The sequence below is a fragment of the Fringilla coelebs genome, assembly GCF_963513975.1.
Source record: "Fringilla coelebs genome assembly, chromosome: 5".
Lineage (NCBI taxonomy): Eukaryota > Metazoa > Chordata > Aves > Passeriformes > Fringillidae > Fringilla > Fringilla coelebs.
In genome coordinates, this window is record NC_140033.1 from 59,224,718 (window position 1) to 59,249,096 (window position 24,379).

The window sequence follows — 24,379 nt, forward strand, 5'->3', positions numbered from 1 at the left end:
TATTTCCCTTTTTTTATATGCATACTATTTTAAAATCTAAATACAAAACTCAGCTGCCATAGTTCATCACAATTCTTGCAATATTTAGCATCTGCTTTAAGACCACAGCTACAAGAATCATTGTTACATGAAAATCCAGCTGACATATAAACAAAAAGGAAGGCAGAAGCAGTCTTTAAAAATGCATGTCCCATTTCCTTCTGCTTGTGTTCTCTCTCTTTTTATAGAATAGATGAATGACTCATAATCCTATGCATTATAAGAAAATTGTTTTAAAATGTACATTCTAAAAGCCCCACATCAGAAGGCTGGTTTTATACATCTTTAGGAATCTCATTATTTTAGCTAAATTTCTAATTTTTGAACAGCTAAAGATATTTATGTTGAACTGTATATTGATCAAGTTTGCACTTCATTTATTCCCTTCCCTTTTTCTCAGTGTTTATCTGATACATTCATCATCATTCCAATCAGATTATCTTGCTAACCGCAAGAAATTTGCATAAAAATATAGTAAAAATTGGCAACTCTCTGTCCTATTCTGTTTAAGAATCTTAATTCTATTGTCTCTTATCAAATGTTACAGATAACAGAATTTCTGCTTTATTTTCAGGCTTAGTACTAACTATTAACTCCATAACCTTTCATGAAGACACATGGGATTTTGTGTACAGAGACTGGACTGCTATTATAATGTCTGGAATAGCCATTCAATAACGGAAGCAAACATTTTCAGTCTACTATTTATCCCATAAACTCAGCACTGGAAACACAAAACACTAACTGGAGATCATGGAAGCAAATCCAGCAGCAGATGCTTGACTGAAGCAAAGGGCAAGCGAGGTGCCAGCACCTGCAAGAACAAGCACTGCCAAGGATGCCACAGAGCACATCAATCACACACAGCACCATTACAAGTCACTTCCCCGTGTCCCTTTCTCCAACATACACGGATGAATCTGACATTAATCACTCTGGCTACTAGCAAGCAATCAATTACTGTGGTAAATGCAACTTCAGACCTCACACATCAAAACAAGGTCACCAAGAGGTAGCAGAGAGCCTGGAAAACATTAACATACTCAAACACTGCAACTCCCCATCTACTGATGTTTTCCTGTATGAAATATTATTACCCTTCACCTTGCAATCAACCCAATCCATTTGGGTTGAAATGTCTTGAGTATATATTACCTAGCTTCTGAATTGCTCATCTCTTACAGGGAGGTCACAGATTAATCCTCAGGAACAGTGGAAGGCTTACAGTGTTAAACAATAAAATGCAATACTACTAATTAAAAAAAAAACATAACAGCCATACAAGACTATTTTAAAATACACCTTTTATTCTAATGTTCATGAAGGTGAAAAGGTTAACCAGGCCATTTCACTTGCAATGCTCTAGAACGAATAGAAAGGTAGAAAAAAGTTACTTAATAATACATTCCATCACATCAGTCTCGGAGCAGTCAGACACTCCAAACTTCCCATGGTATCTAGCATCAAGGGAAGGTCAACAAGAGGTAGCAGAAGACTTGGGAAGTGCGAAGTTTTTTCACACACAAGAACATGTCCATCCCTGAAACCTGAAGAAATCCCCTGCTACTCTAAGTTTGAGGAACCCATTCTCCCAACTTAAGTCTCCCCAGAAGGTGCATGTGCATGCTTTTGATTTAGTCTCAACTTTCCATTTGAATATTACATTTGTAGCTATGTAAAAGCAGCAAGTGTAAATCAAAAACAATCAGAAGAGGACTCCAACATCTGACAAGTACCAATAGACCCCTGTTTTTCAATTAAAGGCAAATAAGGCTTCTTTCACAGTGCAGGGGAAAGTCCAGCAGAGGCTATTCTCTTCTTAAGTATTCTTATTAATTTAGATTTTAAGAGACAGGTACTGAGAATTCAGAATGACAGATTAAACAACCATTTCACAATTATGCTGGAATGTCTTGTACAAGGAGTTTGCAGAAGTCCAGGACAGTTACAGGAAGTTTTATCCCTGGAGACTGCATGGCTGTACATTGTGAGCCACCCAAGGCACCTGGCACATCTCCCCTACAGCAGCACAGTGTGAATAAATATTGGATCCGTGTCAGTCACCACACAGGCTGTTGCACCTTCTGCATCTAATGCTTGCTTGCTCTCAACCCAGCCTGGCTTTTCTCTTCCCTGCTTCTGATACTATCAAGCACAACCAAATCATTTTTAGAGATTGCTTAACTGCCCCTGCTAGCATGACTGAAAGAATCCTGATTTAAGAAAAAAAAACCAAAGCACTCTTGATTAAAAGCCTTATTTTCAGTGTTCTTAAGGGTATATGACTACTTTAAAACCTATTTTATTAAAATAAATAGTATATGTTCCCTACCATTATACAAAATTCCCAGTGTAAAAGGGAATGCTTACATAAAAAAGCACTCAATTACTCAAGTCATTTCTTGACTTAAGTCAAGAAATGAGCAGTGTGGATGCCCATTTTCCTAGTTTAATTCCTAGATTAAACCAGGAAGATATTCCTACTAGGAATATTCCAAAATTTCCTGTATATGAGGCATGCTGAGAATAAAATTTCAAAATTGAAAGATACAAGCAATTCCCAATGAAAAGGACAGCAGAAAACAGAGGAATCACCTTCAACAGAAGAAGAGCTAATTTGTCAAGAAGCTGGGTTGTACATGGGACATCATCCTCTTGGATACCCTCTTCTGCTCCCTCCCCCTACTGCTTCAGTTCCCTAAGGTCCTTTGCCATCTTTCAGCAGCATGTGCAAAACAATTGAACAGGCTCATCTTTCTAGATTCACTTGGACTTTTTAGGAAGTCTCCCACAACAGCTTCCACTCCTCTCCACACCAGCACCATACTTTGCACCTACAGAGCTTCACCTAGCAGAGGAGGAAAGAGGGCAGGCCATCACAGGCATGTCCAATATTACTTCCACAGATATTGCTGGATAGGTATTATTTTACAATTAGATGTTGATTTACAGCTCAAAACTAAGACTTTTTTCTTAAAGTTTCTTACCTATTATTGGGGCACATGAAGTTCAGGCCCCAAGATCTCTTGATTTTCCAGTGTCTAACCTGACCACTTTTTTGTGGTCACTGTGCAGCAAAAATGCAGGTTAGGGACTCTTGCCAGTATGTTTAGTTAAGCCCAAACCCTTGCATTTTTTCCAAGCTAAAAAATTACTAAAAATTACATTTTGCAAGATCCCCTTATATTCTCCATGAATAAACACTGTGGACAACCTTCTTTCTGTACCATCCTTTCTCATTCTGAGCAAGAACTCAGCACATCCTTCTTGTCCACCCTTGCATCAGCACCCACAACCTTTCCTTGATATGCCTCAGTGAGCATTCCAGGCTTTATCCGTAATAGGAGGGGAAAAGCACAGGTCTTGACATCCAGTAGGAAAAAAAAAGAAAAGAACAAAAAAGAAGAGTGAGTGGAAAGAGTGGAAAAATACTAGGGGTATTAAAGCATGTTCCTGTTACCAAGAACACAGGTAGACAAATAGACAATTACTAGGAGTATAGGCATGTTTCCTATTATCTGACAGAGCAGATGGCCAAAATCCTTTTTCAATTTCCAGTCATCCACAGAGCAGCCAAGATACAGAGATACCGAGACTCTGCTGGGTCTTAACCGTGATGAGGACAGGAACAAGGCAATGCTGGAAGTAGCAAAGATTCATTAGTGACAGGCCAGCCTTAATTGTCCCCAAACCAAAGTCACTCTGGCAGGGTACAGTTTCTCAGTGCATTAAACTGAACATAACTGGTGCTGCTGAAAAAAGGTCCCACCCTCCTTCCTCCAAACTGCCTGACCATGGGCTTCCATTGTTTCTGTCACCAAATCTAAACCATCAGGCAGCCACATGACAAGTCAGTTTAATAAGCTGATCCAGAAGGAAAAAACTGCCACTCAACTCACTTTTTCAGATAGGCTTTAGAAACCTTGACAGTATGATTCTATAAATAAAAAATAAAATTATACACATTTCACTTATAAGCAGTTACTTAACAAATATACAACAATGTTATTTTCAAGAAGACGCATGAAAGAAAATACTCTGTTACTTCCTCTCTTCTTTGTCTTTATAAAAATGATTGCTAAACAGTCATCTCCTTATTGTTTAGCAATCTTATGCTATACCTTTTATTATAAAGCCTTAATATTGAATTTCAAATCATCAAGGATGAGAGCTATTTCTATTAATATACTGAGCATTATAGCAAATTTTTCATTTTACCTGTAACAAGGTCTGCACTTGTTACTTTCAGTCCTAATCTGTTTGAGCACAACAAACCAAAAAAACCTACAGTCATTATTGCCAAAATTAGTCAGTGAACTTGCAAGTTATGCAAACATTAGCTTCTACTCCATTCCAAGAATGCAAATAAAAGTATAGGGTAGGAAGTCTGTCTGGCAGATTTTAAGGAATTCTGGTCAGTCATTTAATTTAAGCCTATGCTTTCCAAGTGGGAAAAGGATGCCAAGGCAGTATTTACAGGTTAAAACAATGCAAGTACTAAAGATGTCACTGCCACAACCAGCCACATCTGCCACTTGTTATGGGACAATATCAAATGCTTAATTAGGAAGAGAAAGACAAAGTTAGTGTGACAATACTATGGAAAGACTCCATACCATCCCATAGCACAAGAACAGATGAAAAAATGAAGTTCACTTGAAGAAGAGTTTAAAACTTAAAATAAATGTTGCGAGCTTTTAAAACCTGGACCTTAGGCCTGATAGATTTCCCCTCCATCCCCACTCTTCAAAATGCACGCAGTTGCACCAAAGAAAACAAAACAGACCAAAAGCAGCCACAAAGCAACATGAGAAAGCTGGTGTTTCTTTCCATTATCTCTTCATCTTACCATGATAAGCATGGTAACAGTTTTGGAATCACAAACTTACAAGGATTTACTTCAGAAATGAAATCATTTTTGAAAATTACAAACTTCTCTACACTAGATACTGAATTGCTGCTTTAAATACAAAAAAAACCAAGAGATTTTGCTTTTGCCATATTCACTTCACAAAACGAAATGCCTTTTAAAAGGGAGCAACTAATATCAGACACAACACAAAGAACGTGCAAAACTGCACTTTAAAATTGTTTTTAAAATGGCAGTTATTCTGTTTTTCTATCAGCAGAAAACTTCCCCTAAGTTACCCATTTTCTCCAAGAAAAACAAAACAAAACGAAAACACCCAAAAAATGAAAAACAACAACAAAAAAACCCCAAACAAAAACAATAACAACGAAACAACCCACAATGTTTTAAGATCTGTATAGAATATGTGCATGTTGCCCAACAGCTTACCTAGTTTTTGTACACATTTACTCACACACATTCCACCAAGTTCTTAACTACAGGAAAATGACATGTAAGGCCAACTCTCAAAATGCCTAAAAATATACTAACTTATTAAATACTGCATCATTCTTCAACACAGATAAGAATCCCAAGAAAAATAATGCTGCATGCCATATTATACAAAAAACTGTGACCTTTGACTGCTCAGACACACCTGTTCTGATACTTCCAAAGTCCTAAGAGGCCTTGGTATACTTATGATTAGCCATCAAATTGCACATTAAAAATGTTAATGTTCATTACATAGGTTTAGACTTCCCTAATGTAATTCAACCCTACTACTTTTAAATTATGTAATATTTCTCTGAAATGAGGTATTGCAGTAACACAAACATGCAGACAGGTATATGGTCTATTTTGAATTCCAAAGGACCTTCCAAATGTTCAGACTTCCTGCACCTTCTGAAATAAAACTTTAAAAGTTTGATAGTGATGCTAGTGTTGTCCTTTCAGAAAACACTAAGTGGCAACATTCTTGCACATTTTTCTATTGAGAAAGAAAATCAGTATACATAATTCTTTCTCAAGTAACAGTGCTTTTCATTCCCTCAAAGCACAGAGGTTAAAATAAAGAAAATCAGTATATGATACCTTGTCAACAAAAGCTTAATTCTAAAGAATAGATTCTGAAATGTAGAAACCTAATAGGAAAATTATGGTCACTGGAACAAAGCTATTGAGTTACATAATGAAATAAATTCAGTTACAAATACAACAAACCTTCTACCTGCATTGAGAAAGTAGCCACATAATCTACATAAACATCATGTTACCTCAGATCTCAGGAAAAAATAGTGATGTACATTATTTGTAAACTGACTCCTCCATTCCACAATTCCAGTCCAGTCTGAAAACATACTGGTATGATTTTGAAACTCAACACGGTTTTTTTCCAAGACCTATTTTTAAGTACATTAAGTTCAATTTATTGAAATTGCTAGAATTAAGGTAAGAGAGAGTTATTACTTTTAGAAAATATTTTGACAACAGAATATTTGGCATAATCAACAAGTTCTCATTTCTAATCATTGCTGAAATGCTTGTGTGGAAAGCCGATTTTCCAGACAAGCATTTCATGTAACAATTAGGAATTTAAGCAAAATGAAGTCAAATGACTGCTCAAACTGAAGTCAAATAACTACATGCTCAGAAAATCCAAACAGTTTTATGTGCAAAAATATACATTGAGGTCAAACAACCTTTTCACTACAATGTATGACTTCTAGGAAGAGATACACAGTCCAGGTTAATCCATAATGGCAGCCACCATCATGTATTTTGTGTAGCAGCTTTATGAGAAGTTACTTTTCCTAATGACAATTTCCTGATAGAGCCAAGTTAACATTACTGAAGTAGTTTTGATGTACCCCTTCTGTTTAATATTGTCTACTAAGCATATAGCAAATTCTTCATCCTTCCTATGCCAAATGAGATTTCTACTTATTCTTCCCAACCAGAGTGATTGCATCAAGCTGCTTTAAAACAGTATTTGCAATAAAATCTGTTTGAATCCTTTTAAAAACACTGTTTTACAGAAATGAAGGTCTGAAGGAACCTGAATCTTCTAGTGTAGATTTTGGCAAAATAAGCTGCCTCAAGACAATCAAAGAAATAAGATTTAAGAAAACTACAGCAGACCTCAAAACTAAACAACTTGTCAGAGAGCAGAAAAAAAAAGAGACACTTTAAAAGCAGCTGTGATAGCTGAAGGCCTTATTTTAGTGTGAAACCATTGAGAGAAACAAAGATGATACCAGCAAGTGAATCATGACACAAGATTCATCTGAAAGTAAGAAAAAATATACATTGATCTGACATGAAGAAATTCTTTTTAGCACTTTAAAACCAGTAATCTGTGTAACCCTACACATATGAAGCAAAGCACGCTGCTCAGGAATTCAGCAAGATTCTCTACAGCAGTTCAGACTCCTCTTTCTCCATTCATTTTCCCAGCATGGCCAGACTGACACACCAAAGAGAAGAAGGAACAATAGTCCATCTGACTTCAGGCACTGTGTCTTAGTGAAGTTGCAACTGCATGAAGCCTGTTGAAATAAATAAGAACTATCCCGTCCTTCCCACAACTGATGCAGGAAAAAGGATTAACATTGGATTTCAATTAATTCTAGGAACACTGGAGTCCCAATTTATCTGACCACAGCCAGAATTAATTTCAGTCCTGGTTATAATGCACTGTGTATAAAAGCAGTGTTAGGTACTATGGGCCCTAAACACACAGAAGAAAACACGTATTAGTTATTTGGTTTAGAGAGAGGGCTTTGAAATGGAGAAACAAAAAGAAAGAATAACTGCTTCTGTATACACTAATGACAAGGGTTTTCTAGGTCATTAAGGATGTTCTTCAATGATATATTTTTATCTCCTCCTCAAGACTCCAAGTCAACAGCTAACCTCTTCCCCCTAAGATAAAACAGAACACAGTAAACCGCCCTGACACATAACTACATCTTATTTAGATAATTTGCCTTATTTCAATTCCCAGACGGGGTTATTCTAACTGTGCTTAATAAAAAAAAAAAATATCCTAAGCTTACAATAAGCAAAAATAAGGTACTTTAAAATAATACTTTCAAATCAGAGGGTTGAAAGGCAAAACTAACACTCTTGCCTGAATTCTATAAACAAAAAACCAACCACACTACAAAATCTTTAACCATTTAAACCAGCCTCCACACCCATCTTGAAACAGACAACTGAGCACCTCTGTGTGGTTGCATTCTACCAAAGAACAAACTACTACCCAAAACTGCTACCATTACTTCCCCAGTAGAAACAAGGAAAAAATATCCTAAGCTCTACAGAGATAACAAAAGGGTGGAAAAGGGAAATCAGTATACAAGTTAATTAAATGTTCACTCACTCAGGAGCAAAGTAACTACGGCAATTTAGCACAGCAAATTAAAGCTGCTTATTACATGTTCCTGATTATTAATTACAACTGTAAAAAAATTTTAAAAAATACATATCTATAAAAAATGGAATCACCATCTCTTAGTGTTCAAAAAACATGTGGATGTGGTGCCTGTGGACATGGATTAGTGGGGAACATCACAGTGGTAGTTTAATGGTTAGACTCAAATGATCTTATCAGGTCTTTTCTGATCTTAACAATTCAATGATATACAGTCTACACTTGTTTGCCTGCCTTAACTTTTAGATTCTTAGGTTTTTGTTCTAGTCTTCCTCAGCTCCAACTTGTGCACAGATTCCTGTCAATTCTCACTAGCCATCTCAAAGAAATACTGCATATTATACGGTTTTAAGATCTATTTGCACCCCAACCAAGTCTTTTGACTTAATAAATAGGAAGTTCAGTTCCATTTCAAGTGCAGTTTCCTATCAGGTAAAGCAAGGGCCTTTTATACACAGAAGAGACATATTAGTTACTTGTGTCAAAGAGAGAGGGCATTGGAAGAAAAAGAGACAAAAATTAATAGAATTATAAAAACACACCCTATGAAGAGAACCTGAGGTTCAATCCCAAATGACAAACAAATTACATGACACAGCTTGCATTGACTCAATGGCTTGCAGCTGCTGGAACAGGGCAGGTTACCCACTCCCTTCCAAACAAGCACTCCCATCCCCCTTCCCTCCAATGGCCCTGACACTTGCCTGGTTACAAGGCAACAGGGTTTTATTCACTAATCTGACAGAAACTAACCTAGCCAGTCTTTTGCCTGTTTATCAAGTCACAGTTGGGCAACTGTGAGAGGCAATCCATGAGAGAGGGAAGAGGACTATGTAACCTGGAGAGAAGGGCATGGGAAGTAGGACTACTCCTCCCAGCTGTGGAAGTCACTAGACCTGGCCAGGCCCACTGTTGGGACTTCATTATTCACTAAGACTCAGAACTACTGTGGCCTAACAGATAAATTGCCAATAACTTACCAATAAGATTGCAGGGAACATCCCTGCCTACACCTGACAAACCTCCTCAACTTTAACCATACACCTGCACAACATCAAGAGAGGCATTATTGAGTCCAAGAGACACATACATTGGCTCTAGATGTCATATGTGAAACAAGGTTTTCTTAGCACAGCATTAAGAAGGTCTTAGTCTGGCTTCTTTTAGGCATCCTTCTCTGATTAAGTGTCTAACCAGTTCCTTGAGAGCAGGTGTCTGTAGCTCCAACTATAGCAGTAGCTAAGGCAAGTACCCAGCAGGTGTATGACATTATGCCACTACCAATATATTATTTGCCTACAAACAATCTTTCCAGTAATGCACTGAAGTACAACAGGAACTATAAAATAAATAATCAAAACAGTTTAGAAGCTACATTTCTAAACCACAACAAACATGGTTTTCTGTAAAGCAGGAGAGGATCAAAAGGAAAAACCTTCAGCTAAATTCTCACCTTCTAGTTTGAGAGACACATGAGGACCACTCTGAAGTGGGAAGTTACCTGTGTTTTTTAGAGACTGATCAAACCAAAATCTCCCTCATGGTTCTTGCATACTCTCAGCAGTTTCTAAATTCCATAATTACCTACATCAAAGTCTCACAAAAAACCCATTCATTATATCATTTTTATGTAACAAGTATCTCTAATAGTTCAACCACTTCTTTTAGGCAATCTGCAGTCTAAGCATTTTTTAATCCATTTGGGAATTTTTTGTTATGTCTCCAGCAGGTCCATCTCCTTCTCAACAGCTAGAAGTGTTGAATGTTCCTCATCTACAAAGTGCACGGACTGCAGACTCCTACAGAGAGAGTACAAGCTGGTTATTCTGGTTGTCTAATAAAGATGAGTGGTTTAGAAAGATCATGTTGCTTAATAAAGATGAGCTGTTTAAAAAGATTGTGAAGCCTGACAAGTACTATCAGCACTGTTATTTTATGCAATACACAGTCTGCAAAGCTTACGACATCCTGAGTAACACTGTCAGTAGACACCATCAGATCTGTCTTGTTCTCAAGTATCTCAAGTGATAAAAAAAAGATCTGGAGGTGAACAACAAACCCACAATGACTTCCTGGCCTGAGGGGATTGATTAGGACACTTATGATTGTTTTTACACTGTGCCACTTCAATTGAAAAATGATGTCAGGAATGATTTGAAAACAGGACTTTTTGCTAACAACATTACAAGGTACATTCTTCTGTCTCCCGCATTCTAGCGCCAGCAACCAATATTGGCACAACCATAAAACTCCATTGCTGCAAATCCCTTATTCTTGAGCGACTGTGTGTCTGTTTGCTTCCTTCACAGCCTGCAGCAACAGAAAACTTGGCTTCAGCCTGCTTTACACACCTTTAAATTGGCTCCTTACACCAAAAACACTTTACCACCTAACTGGGTTAAAAAAATTTCTTAGCCAGATTGGTTTTAAAGACCTCCTGGAGCCGTCTGCTAAGTAACTTAACACTCACAGTAGCATTCAGAGCCTCTACAGCTGTACCTGAAATAAAGCTTCCTTTGCCTTCAAAATTCAACTCATTAAATAGCTCTGCTTTAAGAAAAATAAAAAATGAAAAATAAAAACCAAGGACATTTTTCAACTCATCTTCTTCTCAACTAAGTAATTTTTCCTCCAGCTTCAATATTTTTCAGACATTGCTAGGGACTTTTTAGCAAGCTTTTTATTAAGCTGAACAATTTCTGCATCTTCTCATCACAACACAAAAATTTACACGATGCCTCCTATAGCTTTGAAATACCTTACTTGTATAAGGCAAATAGATTTGCAGTCAATAGCAAATAGAGGCAAATGCTTCATTTCTGAAGAAATCTGAGAGCAAACTGGCTCATCTCTAGCTCACCATGCTCGTTTCAAAAGCAGATGGAGTATCTGATTACATTAACTTCTATTTAAGCTATGATACAAGCAAACTGTTTCAGATACACAGATAATGAGTCTAAATATCAGATGTTACACTGGCTGGCTGGCAGAGCAGTAAGCAGAAAAAGCTCCTTCAAACAATTAGATAATGCCTGTGATTTAGAGATCGTTATTGGATTCTCAGCTGCTTATAGAGGTCCAGAGGGGCATGCTGGTCAAAACTGCACCCATGCAGTCCATAACATATCAAGTAGTTACCTTTACACATTATATTAGCTACAGAAATCTAACTGTTCAATCCTCTTCAGATGGAATTAATGAAGCACAGTAATTTCCAGACCATGTGGAAACTTCAAATAGTGAAGAACAAAGCTAAAAAGAGTTTGGGGGTTGAGTTACATCAGCATTGAATTCTATCTGCATCCATTATTTTTATTCTGGATATAATTGGACATACTGATTTTAATCTAAAATTCTTATGAGTTCAGATCCAGGTTACCAAAACCATTTTTGCTCCATCATATGCTACTTAGAGTAATCTGAAGTATTTGCAAAAGCACAAATCCACATGTTTTAATCTAAATTTGACACACACACATTTAGAAGAAACCTTGACTTCATAGTCTGTGCTACTCAGCTCCAGTGCTTTTATATGGGGAAAAAGAAGATGATTTTATCCACATATCAGTGTACGTGTAGTGTGCATATATGTATCTCTTAAAATACCTTCTTCATTGCGGGCAAAATTCTATGACTCCAACAAGAATGTTCAAAGAAATGCAAAGGAAAAATATGAAGCATAGGGCCTATTGCAAAAGGTTCCCTGGAGATGAATTCTGATTTACCATTCCTGTAAAAATTACAGGAGACATTATGGTTCACTGATTGAGAAAAACACAAAATTAATTCTTTGGGAGAAAATTTCTGACCTTACCAATATGTGTAAATATCAATGTGTGAAAATTGCCGTGATGGAAGAGGAAAGGTAACAGACAGGACAAATGCCAATGGCCACAGATGAAAGCATATGAATTCCACCTAACAGCAGGAGGATAAAAAGAAATGGTAAGAACACAGAAGAAATCATTCACCTATATATGGCTATTAGGGCAATACCCAGTTAAAGATGCTGGTCTTTAAAGCCTATTTAAATTCAGAAGAAAGCTAACCTCAGAAGTACCTACACTCAGCTAGCACCTCAACACTCACCCAAAAATTCCAGAAGCACCCCCTATTGTGCTCACCCTGTGCTCCCACCCAGCATGTACCACGCTCTGCGGCGTCTTAAGCCAAACTGTCCAAGTGCTGGGCACTAAAAAGTTGCTATGAAGGGAGAAGTTACTTTGTTTTTCCAACCAAGATGTGCTTATTGAAGTTATTAGAGTTCAAACCCACACATCTCAGGGGAATGTTCACCTCCAGCTCACTTTTTATGTAAAGATACCCTTTATCTCCCCCACTTAGAACCTCTTACTCTACAGAAAAGTATCCAAGAATTATGGGCCCTGAACAGAATGTAACATGACCCCGGCACAAGGGTTTGGTTAAAACCCTTGGACGCTGACAAGATTATCTTAAATTCTGGTCTCTGCTCCTGACACCAGTGAATAAATAGATAAAGGGAGCACGAATTGCAGCACAACCTTGTCCAAGTCTTAGGACGCACTAGTAATTTTTTTAGTTTTCAGATTTAATAGTGCCTCCTACAGAAATATAGTAGTCTATCCCCTGGACTACTAATGCACCTGTTTTCCTTTTAAAAAAGGCAGAACTGTCCATTTCTCTATGTATTTCAGGAACTGGCAAGGACTTGAAATTTGCCAAAGACGGCTGCATACCTGCCAGGCTTTTTCAAGTATAAGTAACACTTAACAGGTGTTGCTTTTCTGGCTTCAAAGTGATAATTATGTTTTGCTTTTCCTTACAACCTCCACTAACATAATGTGAAAGTGCCAAAGAGGTTCTTCTTCAATAATTAGCAAAAAGAAGTAAATACTTGACAGAAGCATAATCTTTTACCAGAAGTGTTTCCTACATAAAGATTTAGAGGTCAATGATTTCTAAGGAGCCTTTAATGAGTTTGACATATTGCTGAATGTGAACTTATATTAAGCTATTTTCTTACAATTCAATTACAGAAGAAAAGTTTATTTATCAATTTGTTTATATTATGTAGCACCAGCTATGACACTGAAACTAAAAATAGTAAAAAATATTTTTTTAAAAAAATTCCCCACCCTTACAATATAATTTATAGTACATCAATTTAAATACACCCAGAGTCTTTAAAAAGACATCTTTTCTCCTTTAGCAATTCAAGACAGAGTTACGTAAGACAACCTCAAACTATGTATTTATCTTCAGAAAATGCAGTAATCAAAACTGGACTAGCTGCAGCTGATTCAGGTTCAATTCCATTCAGAGAAAGATATTGAAAGTTATATTTTACATTTGAATCAGTGTTGATCATCACTCTTTATGATCTGCACACCATAAAGTGGTTTCCATCCAATCAAAAACTCAACCATGCATTTCTATCAGAAGTTTCACCAAACCCACTGGCTGCTTTAGAACTTGGATCTTCCTCACATCACTCCAGACTGGTCACTGCAGCAGACACTTTAGCACAGAAGCTTTTTCAGTCACAAATTAATGCTCAAATTTAAAACTTCACACTCTTGCAGTACCAGTCAATATTCTCCACATATTCTTAGTTCTGATAAGTTTTTTTCACATTTTCTTTACTCTCCTGATCTCTCTCCATGCAGCTTTTCACCTACAAGACTCCTCTACACAAGGCTGCTTACCCCCTTTGTAGATACCCCATGTGAACAGAAAAGTCTTCTGATCTCAGTTCCAATTTTTCAGACACCTGAAAACCATAAGTTCCATTCAATTATTTTGTGTCTGGTACAGTTTTGAAAAGGAAGTATGTACTCTACTCCCATCCTCTTGGCACATAGTCAGTATGTTTCCAACAATGATAATTCAGAGATTTACAGTTTTTCTTCTAAACACATGGCAAGCATATTAAGGGATAGAGCACATTTCCTAACAAAAACTCATTCCAAAATATTGTGGTGCACAAGCTTCATAGAAAGCTGATGGATTTCTCATGGGCTCAGAGCAATGCATATGCTCACACTAGAAAGATGCTTGTCCAGCTTCCTCAGGTTGGCATAAGAAACAGAATTTTATTTTACTAGTTTAACCAACACATTTATATAAAATATTTATCTGCTACTTCTATCTCCAAATTTCCAATTAGAGAAACAAGAAAAAAAGAAAAAAAAAAAAAGAAAAAAAACAAACCATCACCCCCAAAAAATAGACTATTCAAAGCATTTAACAATGTGTCATGAAAATCATGTCAGAGTTTACTATTGTTGCCCTGGAATGGACTGGAAAACTACAAATAGTGGCTTTACTGCTTCAAGCTGCTCTGCAGTCCACTACAACTCCCTGGGAATTTTCCATGTAGCTTGCATTGAGAACTGCCATCACACACTGCAGGGATGCATTCACTTCCCTTCTCAGCACAGGTGTATCAGAAGCAGCAAGGAATGCACTGCAGTTCACTCTTAATCACATGGTGTAAATGTACCCGTGCCTGCTTCATGTAAGTTTAGTCCAGATAAAGATGTCTGCTCAACATCATTTCACTGATCATAATGAAAGGCTAAAGCTTTTTTTTTCTCATGTTTTACCACTTGTTCATGATATTGGCTCATTTCCTTGTCCCAGTCCCCACATAGCATCACTGTTTCACACATCAAAGAAAAAAAGGAGAATTAGACACAGTGCAACCCTAAGAAAAACAAAGATCCAGCCAACTAGACACAAGCACTGGCATTCCATATGCTGGTAGAATGAAAAAAGGCACAACAGCACTAATGTGCAATAAGCAAACAGGGTTGTAGAAAAATGGCATATCTCTTCCCTAATGTAAGGAACTACCTGCAGGAAAAGACCACTTGTATGCAAAGCATCTTCATAGGAAGCAAGTAACAGCACCTGACATTGAGAGGCTGAGCACTGGTACCAGTGATACTTTCACTAACAGACAAGATTTTGTTCCCTCTTACAGTGATAGATCTATTTATTCAGTATCAGAACCAACCAGGAGTAAAAAGGTTTATTCTTCTCTAAAGTGAGGGTTTGTGGTTTTTTTTTTTTTTTTCATTAGACAATAGGTTTATTTCCACAGTCAAATAAGGACCAGGAAATAGAATGCTCAGTATATTCTCACTGGTGATGCTAGTTGAGCCATCAATTCCAAAAACTGAAGGGAAATTAGAATCTGCCCTTACTGGTAAAACACAAAAGTCAGAGGGTAATATTTGCAGGAGGTCTTCAGACCTGCACCTTTGCTTCAGCAATTTCTGATCTACTCAAATGATACTCTAAACCTAGTTCATACCTAAGTCCTTCAGTTTCATGATGCTTCAAGCACAAGCCAGCTGACCATGCTGGAAGTGGAAGGTACAGCCAAGGCATCTGCTTTCACTCAGTTCTCAAGTGCTAAATAAGCACTTCTCAGCAAGGACATCAGGCCAATCACTCAATACTACAGCTGCTCCAACCATTCTCAGCGAGAGTAAGAACAGCATTCTGAACTACTTCTGTGATACTCATCCCATCAGGGCAGCACACTTTACTGCAGTGTTAGGACATGCAAAGGGATGCCCTGAGATGTCCTAGCTGTTGACACAGCATCAGAGGCAGCAAGTTGCTGCTCACCTGTGCCTCACACTGATGTGTCCTCTGGGCAGACAAATACTGTAGTCTGAACGTAGCTTGAGATTTAAGAGACTACATGTGCACGCCAGTTTTCTTGACATGATTTTGGTCCTCTGTTATGTAAACAATAGAAGCACAGAGAAATACCTAGGACAGAGTGGGCTTGAGGCTGTGATATGTCAGCACTGCACACTTCAGGAAATAAGGGATAACACTTTGCTGAGGGGGCAGACTGTTAATATTTTCCTGAGCACAGTGCCCCGTTAGCACAGCTACCTCGCTTCTGGTACTGTTCTAGACTGCTCTGTACAGCACTCTGTACCTCAGAGATGTGCCCAGCAGTACCCTGAAAGCCCTGTGTTGACTTGCAACACCTCATTTCTCTTCTTCTGCTTGCTCTTAACACCAAGTTGGAAAAGTCACCAGCATGATGTAATCCTTCAGCGAAAAGATCCAAATATTCTTGTTATTGAAACAAAACTAAAAATCTGTATGTTGAGCAAGACAACCAGTACTGCTGGGTAATAAGAGACAGCAATTTCTTTGGCTGCTCTTCATTTATCTCATCTGGACTTCGCTTATTGGCAAACGCCAATATTCCAAAAGAAAAATGTCATTCTCTTTAGAAAATACTGCCTGATAAGTGGTAAGAATGACAGAACAGAGCAATCACATATCTTCAATATCAAAGATTCCACTTCTCAGAGAGTCACCTTTCCTTGCACTCATTTTCATGAAGAGAGCTTTAAGAGCCTTTAAGTGAATAAAGTATTCATGTAAATGGAACAAACACAATTAAATTTACGAAATTAATTTCCTAGCCTAGCTACAATGTCAGCTGACAGTTTCAGATGAAAATAAATAGACTTCAGACCACAATATATTAAAAATCTAGAACAATCATACTTATTCCAATTGGTTTATAAGACAGAATAATGTGGGAGGATTTAAAAAAAAAAGCTTTCTTGCTTTTGTGGCGAACATCAGCATTTATGCCTGCCTGAGGAACAATGAACTCAGTATTTTCAAAAAGAAACACCAATTTTGAAGTCTACTTTAGTTAATGCTGAAGTAATGGAGAAAACAGTATTAAATATTAATTCCATTCAAAAGCAGAATTGACCTGAAGAGGGTTACCAGCCACATAAATCCATATTACCACCACACAACAGACATCTCAAGACAATTCATACTCCATAGATTGTTAGTTCTGTGTATTCATGAGCTAATGTTGTAATACATTAGAAACAACCGACAAAATGAAAAATAGCTTGGCTTTTTAAAAGCTATATTTTTCACTAAAATACCTCTCACATGTTGATAATAAAGCAATAGCAACACTGTTAATTGAATTTTCATACTTGAGCAATGAGACAAACGTAAAATTTGAGCATGTTTATGGTTTTAAGTATGTGCATAGCACCTGTGGAAATCTTTACTGATTACTCAGAGCTGCTTTCAGACAATGGTATTTTATTTTACAGTGATGTAGAGAAAGTACAAATAGTTACATGAAGAGTACTAGTTCATCTTCAATCTGGGCAAACTGTCACGTGAATAGAATGGAGACACTGTTATTGCATGATCTTTCAAAAGATGCAGAAAATGCACAGAAATTGCACTGATCATTAAAAAAAAAAAATCTGCTAATGAATATGAAAACTATCCCAAAAAAAACTCCCTAGAAACCACAAATGAAGAATGAAAACAAAATTAATGTGATTTTGCCCACTGGCAGTTAACAGAGTGATACTCCACTGTAAGGCTTAAGCCATTTTACTGCGAATGTGCTGCTCTAAGAGAACGCATCATTATCAACAGATCAAGATAAGTTTAAAATAAAAAGAATATATTTCATGTTCTGCACTGCAGCACCTAGTAGGTATATACAGAAATTAGGTGCACCAAACATCAGTCCACCAATCAGACTCCTCTCACATTTGTAGTTTTTAGATACGGAAGTCACAAAGCTGAGCCTTCTGAAAACATCTGAATTCCTCTAATCACTTATGTATTAAACATAAAGGAAAAGGAAGATACTGAAGTGCTTCATAAGCATCAACAAATAACATTTCAGAATATAAAATCACCATAAATTAACTAGCTAATAAAAAATTCAGTTAAATTACACATATACTTAGAGTGCCTTCATTTGCACAGTCAAGACCAAAACAAAACAATTATACCAAAAATATAGGTGAAGTACAATATTACAGAAAATTAGAGGCAGTGTTTAAATAACTAAGTCTGATTCTCTTTTAACTAACACTGAAAAGGTAATAATTAGAGCTTTAGAAATTAGAACTATTACTATTAAATAACTGCTTACAAACTCTCTAGAATCTTGTTGAGCTCTAATTTAAAAAGCTGAATTGTGTACCATTCAGTTCTCTTACAGATCTTTATTGGACACTATGTTTTTTTCTTGTCCTAGTTACTTTATCAGAAGGCAAAAGCTAACCCATCTGCTGTGTTTTATTCCAGAACAAATGAAAAAAATTACAAAATTACAGATCTCAAGGAAAGGAGTGTTAACTTTCAAAGTACACCTACTTCCAATAAAGCCAGTTCTTCAAGAAAACCATAAAGAGAAAAACTTGCACACAGTTCTACATGTTATTACACAGTTTCAAAAACTGAAGCAATTTGAATACTTGCAACTCTTCAATGCTTATTATGGTAGAACACATCTAACTTTAATATATATTAATAAGTCTTCCCACTTCACAGATGGGAACCAAGAGGAAAAAAATGGTTTGTCCAAAGGAAGAATATAAAAGGATTGGAAACAGACATCCAGTTACACAAGTGCTTGTCTGGCATCCTCATTATAACAAGTTTCTTTTCAGTTTCACCAAAACTGTTTCAGCTTTTGCATTGTTAGAAGAGCTTGAAGTCACTTCAAGTTACTTAATTCTCTGGCAGAGGGCACCACAGCTCATTGGACTGAAGTTGAGACTTCCATCTTACTTCTGAGGAAGCACGGCTAAACCAAGGAAAAGTAAGATTAAACACATCAGCTTTCCCTTGAAATCTAAAACACTTCCCTAAGATCCACCAAATTGCACATGAAGAATTTAAAGCTTATACATCACAAGAGCCAGAAAGTCAGCTTAAAAGTTCTCTGGTGCCAGACCAGAGCTCTGTTGACCAGACAAGGATTTGTTGATTCAGTTCAAGTCCCTGAATGTTTCTAACTACAAGGACTTAATTTTCTGTAAAGAGGTCTGCACCAGAAACAGTTGTAAGCAGTTTCTTTGCAACCTCCACACTCCCTGACAGGAGCATCACCGCGCCTTGTCCGCCAACTCCACGACAGACACCAGAGCTTTGCCTATCCTGGCAAACAGATGATGTTCTGGGGTTGTGCTCCTGCAGCTGCACCCTTGGACCCCACTGGATGAGCAACTGGGCCCAGGCAGAATCACACATGGTGACTGAGACACAAAAACAAGGCTCTACAAAACTGGGTGAGCTATCAATCCCAAAGTGGGCAGTGAGGAAAAAATGAGCAACTCTTCTGTCTTTTCCCACCAGTATCAATCACCTCCAACAACACATTCCTTTAAGTGTTTTGCAACACTCTAGGACTCATCCTAGCCTTTGACAAGCCCACTCAACTCAGTAACCCAACAAAAAGCTAACCCAGCAAGAGAATGGGCTCTGTCAGTTTTCTGAGCAGAGTTGATTTACCAATCAGGCAAGCACTGAACCAGCAAAAGAGGAATTATAGTAGCACACAGCCAGGAGCGGGACAGCCTCTTTCAGCAGCAAAGAGTTGGCAAAGTCCATCGTGCAGAACCTCATGTATAAAGCTCCAAAACAAAGAACCAATTCAGGAAAAGTAGTCACTATAGCACTTGCATTTCCTTCTTTTCTTAAGGAGAAAGCCTGCCTTCAGAGTACAAATCAGTGTGTTCAGACACACTTGTACCACGGAACCTAACAGCTGCAATAGGGAAACCTCAATTTTACATCGAGATCATATTAAGGCGTGGATGAGAAGTTTTGTGTTTCTTCAGAGACCAAACAAAGACGTGTTCAAACCCATACGATATCAGGAAAAAGATGTTCTATGTGAACTTCGCTCAGATGTGACTTTGGCACTGAATTTTTCCTCCATGTGAGGAAAAAAAGGCTCCAAGGCATCTGCAGCTGGAATGATAAGCTTCAAAACAGTACATGAATCACCTTTCTTTTCAAATTATGTTGTTAAATGTTTTCTAATAATGACAAAGCTGTAAAAAACATCAAACACCTAATGGCAAAATACCACCAATGAACTGCTGTAGGAAATGGCAAAGTGAATTCTCTCTAGACTATGCAAAATACAAAATTAATCTGGAGAGTAAGAGCTATTAATTTAAGAACAATTCCATACAAATTTAATCAATTTGACTTTGCTTTGCAACAGAAGCATGTACCTATGTACACTACATACAGATTAGTGCTGTACTTCCCTGACTGCCCTCTAAGCTGTTCAAATTAAATATTTATTTATGTAAACATAAAACATTTTCTCCTTGAGGGGAAGACACTAAAGTTGACATCATTATGAAATTTTCAGGTAAACTGCTAATTTTGAATGACAACAAAAAAAAGGATGCTTTCCCTTTCTTATACCCCATTGCTCTAACTTTGAAGAGTAAAATATTTCCTTTGTTTAATTAAAAAAAGAACCACCTTTTTGTAATATAAAAATACATTAGAAAGGTTGCAGGCATTTCAAAAGGCAATGATCTGTAATTGAGATGCACACATTTGATAATTTCTTAACCTATTCATTATTGAGACATGTTAGAAGTTCACTGTATGTTTGCTGAGAAACAAAACATCCCCAGAAAACTGCAACACACAGGACTTCATAGGGGCACCTGCATTTTTAATTCTCAGTTTACCTGACTGACTTCTCCACACTCCTTGACAACTAATACAGTACCAGTGCAGCTTTACAAAGCCAGCCTCCTCAAAAGGCCAATTATACAGTGCTTTACTTCTGAAATATCACAGACAACCTTACACTGTGCAGACAAAAACTGAATTATGTCTTAAAACTTCAGTTTGTTCTGTCCTGAGATCTAGTCTACAGGAATAAGTCACATCTATGCAAGGCACATAAATCTAGTTGAGTACATGTATCATAGACAGAAAAAAGGACAAAAATTTCAACAGGATTTCTGCAAACTTCACAAATATATTTCAAGAGCTGACTGCAACAGCAGTTTAAAAAAAAAGATATGTAACTTTGGCACAGAATATATCACAGCAAAAAACACAAACAAGATGACAGCATGTTGTTAACCTAATAACTGAGGCAAAGCCTCAAAAAACAAAGGAAGGCAGAGACAGCACAAGAAGTATCATAGAATGATACATATCATTTGAAGATGAAACCAAGAAATTAAAGAGGTTTCAAGAGCTACAGAACAGATCCAAGAAAAAGTTGAACACACAGAGCAGCATAAAGGACTTCTTATGCTTCATTCTAGCTGGAGTATATTCTAGACAAGTCAGAAAGCAGGAGTCAGCTTAATGTGACATTTTCATTTAAAGCAGATAAAATGATGAGGAAAACACAAAAATTGTCTAAAATATAAACGGATTTGCACATCTGAAAGCTTTGACAGTTTGTCACATCTAAAGCTCCATAGTCTCTGCACTCTTGCAAGCCATTCAGGAAGGCGACGAAGCCTCAAACAGCGCTCAGGCACCCGTGTTACGCTCTTTTGTTCACAAGGGGTAATTACACCAGACTGGCTGGATGTTAGGCCCACTCAGAGAGTAACTGAAACCCACAAAGCAGGTTCACAGCCTTGCCAGGCATAACAAAACATTTGCTTTAACACAAATATTTGCCAAAAGCAATAAAATGCGTATTTCATAATACTAATATATTGATAACAGCAAACCAAAGTACAAATCGTTTGAAGACAGAGAGTGCAAGAAGAACACACAGGGAAAAAAAAAAAAATCACATAAAAATCTGAAGGGACTAAGTAACAATCTGCCAGAACAGCCTCCACTGTACTGTTCAGGCACTCTCTTGACTATACACAGGAAGGCAGCAAAGAGTCCATAATCCAATAACATGCGCTAGGTATCATGCTAGCACACCACAGCCTGGGTTTATTTGTTTCTTAAGATAGAACACACATCAGTCCCATTCCACAGGCCAGGGAAAAAAATAAATTAGAAAAAAAATAAAATCAAGAACACATGAAACTAAGAAGTTCACCAAAAACTTCAAGATTTGAGTGTGTGTGTTTTCTTTCACAAGCTATGTAACTGTCTTCAGACACTCTTAAAGCAAGGGGAAAGGCACTCCCAGAGCAGACCACAGCTGGCAGGGGGCAATGTGTCTCCCAAAAACCTGCCCCTGAGTCATGAGACTGGGTGAGCATGCAACTAAATCCCAAAGCAGCATGGCTGTTGCCAGCTCTTGCTGGCCTGCTTGCTTATTTTCCACTCTTAGGGTTTCAGACTATCAAGGCAGTTCAGTGCTAGCAGGCTTCTTCTACCCATTACACGACAGAGCTCAATCACAGGCACCTGTGGGGAGCTTTTTGCACATCAAGATCCAAGAAAGCTACCAAGTGGTCTGTCCCACCTTTAGATCAGGCAATGCTTTCCTCCTTCGAACAGTTTCAGAAATTTAGCTCACCCATACCCCAGCAATACTGACGCACAAGGCTGGCATTTAAGTTAAGCCTGCATGGAACCTGAGCAATTGCCAGGACATTCTGAAAGAGCAACTACACAAATGCAGTAGAAGACTCGGAAGAGAAAGAACCTGTAACCGCACAAACACTTCAGGCAATGCCTGCACCTTCACTGCAGGCAGTGACCGAGTTCTGACAAACTTGTATTATGCTGCTGGAACCCAGAAGAGCTGCTGTGTGTCTCACTCTAAACAACAGTACTGGCAAGAGTAGTAGCAGCCTACTTAAAAATATTAATGAGAGGTTGTTTTTAACGTACAACAATCCTGCTTTGCCAGTTTTTATGGTTTACAAAGCCCTTTTCACACTTTCTATTATACTGCAGTTCGAGCCGGGAGAAACCCATGTACAAAGAACAAATCAAACAAGTAAACATCTGAAACACTGCGAGCCTTCCCTTCCTCCTAAAACGTGGCAACAAAACACCCGTGTGTAACAATTACTGTTAAGTAACACCTAAATACGCAACCTACTTTCGGTCGGCGTTTGTCTTTTGCCGTTTGACGGGAAGAAACAGGAAAGTAAATGAAGGGAAAACAAACCCAAACAACCACGACCCCGCGCACGGCCCCCGCTGCTGCGCTGCGAGCGCCGGGCCCGGCGGGCAGGCTGGGAGGGCGGCGGTGCGGGCCCTGGCCGGCAGGGGGCGCGGCCCGGGCGGCCGGCGCCGTTGTTGTTGCCGCTCGGGGTATTTAAACGCCGGGCTGTCAATCACGGGCGCCGCGCGCTGCCCGGCGCTCCCCGCACGGCGGGGGCGGCACCGAGCGGCCCCGTAGCCCCGGCCCGGCCGAGCCGCCACCGCCACCGCCGCGGGCCCCCAACTTGCTCCTTTGTTTAACTGCCCGTGAATCCCCTCCGCCGCCGCTTCCTCCCGCTCGCAGCGGCTGCCGACGGGCCTTTTATTATTCACACGCTCGGCTCGCAAAACACACGCGCGGCGGCGGCGGCCGCTCGGGACCGGGCTGGAAACGTCAAAGCGGAGAGAGGCGCGGGGCGACCCTCTTTCTCCTCTTCCGCCGCCCCCCGAACAAAACGCACGGGCAGCCCGGAGCTCGCACCCGGCCGGGGACTGCCCCGGTGTCCGCACTTCTCCGCCGGGAGACCGCCCGGTCCCGGGAGAGACCCCCCGGGGGCGCGGGGGGACACGCGACGCCTCTGCAGAGTCGGCACAACTTCGGGGTGGCCTCGGCCCCGCCAGCCCCGCATCTGTTGCTCTTTCGTAACCAGCCCCCCCCGCCTGGCCCGGCCCGTCCGCCCCCTCACAGCCGCGGACCCATGTGCCCGGGGACGGCCGCCGGCGCCGGCACTGTCCCCGCGGCAGTGGGGGGGGAGCCGGACCGGGCGAGCGCCCGCCGCTCCCCCCGTGCTGCCGCCGCGTAGCCATTGTCCCCCCCGGCGGGAGGGGGGAAGGCGACTGCCACCGCCTGTGCCCGGTGCCGCCCGGCGCCTGCCCCGCCGCGCCGCCCGGCCCCGACGCGACTCCCGGCGCCTTACCTGCCGTGGAACCAGTCCTTGCAGATGTCGCACTCGATCATGAAGCGGCTCACGTCGTAGGGTTCGCGGCACACGCAGTACACGGGGGTCGCGGCGGCGGCCGTCGCTCCGGCCATCTTTAAAGAACTCCCTGACTGAGCCGCTCGCTCCGCTCCTCCCCGTCCCGTCCCGTTCCCCCCCCGCCCCGCTCCCTCCGCCGCGGCCGCGGCGGCGCCGCCAATA

General features: G+C 39.5%; 1 protein-coding gene across 1 annotated transcript in view; it reads right to left on the reverse strand.

Annotated features, from left to right (window-relative positions):
- Nucleotides 1-24,280, reverse strand: part of KDM7A (lysine demethylase 7A) — a 61,122-nt gene extending 36,842 nt beyond the window's left edge. The window contains exon 1 of the mRNA XM_084206530.1: nucleotides 24,158-24,280. Coding sequence (XP_084062656.1) covers nucleotides 24,158-24,273 — 116 coding nt within the window. The 5' untranslated portion in view covers nucleotides 24,274-24,280. The remainder of the gene's footprint in view (nucleotides 1-24,157) is intronic.
- Nucleotides 24,281-24,379: the final 99 nt, after the last annotated feature.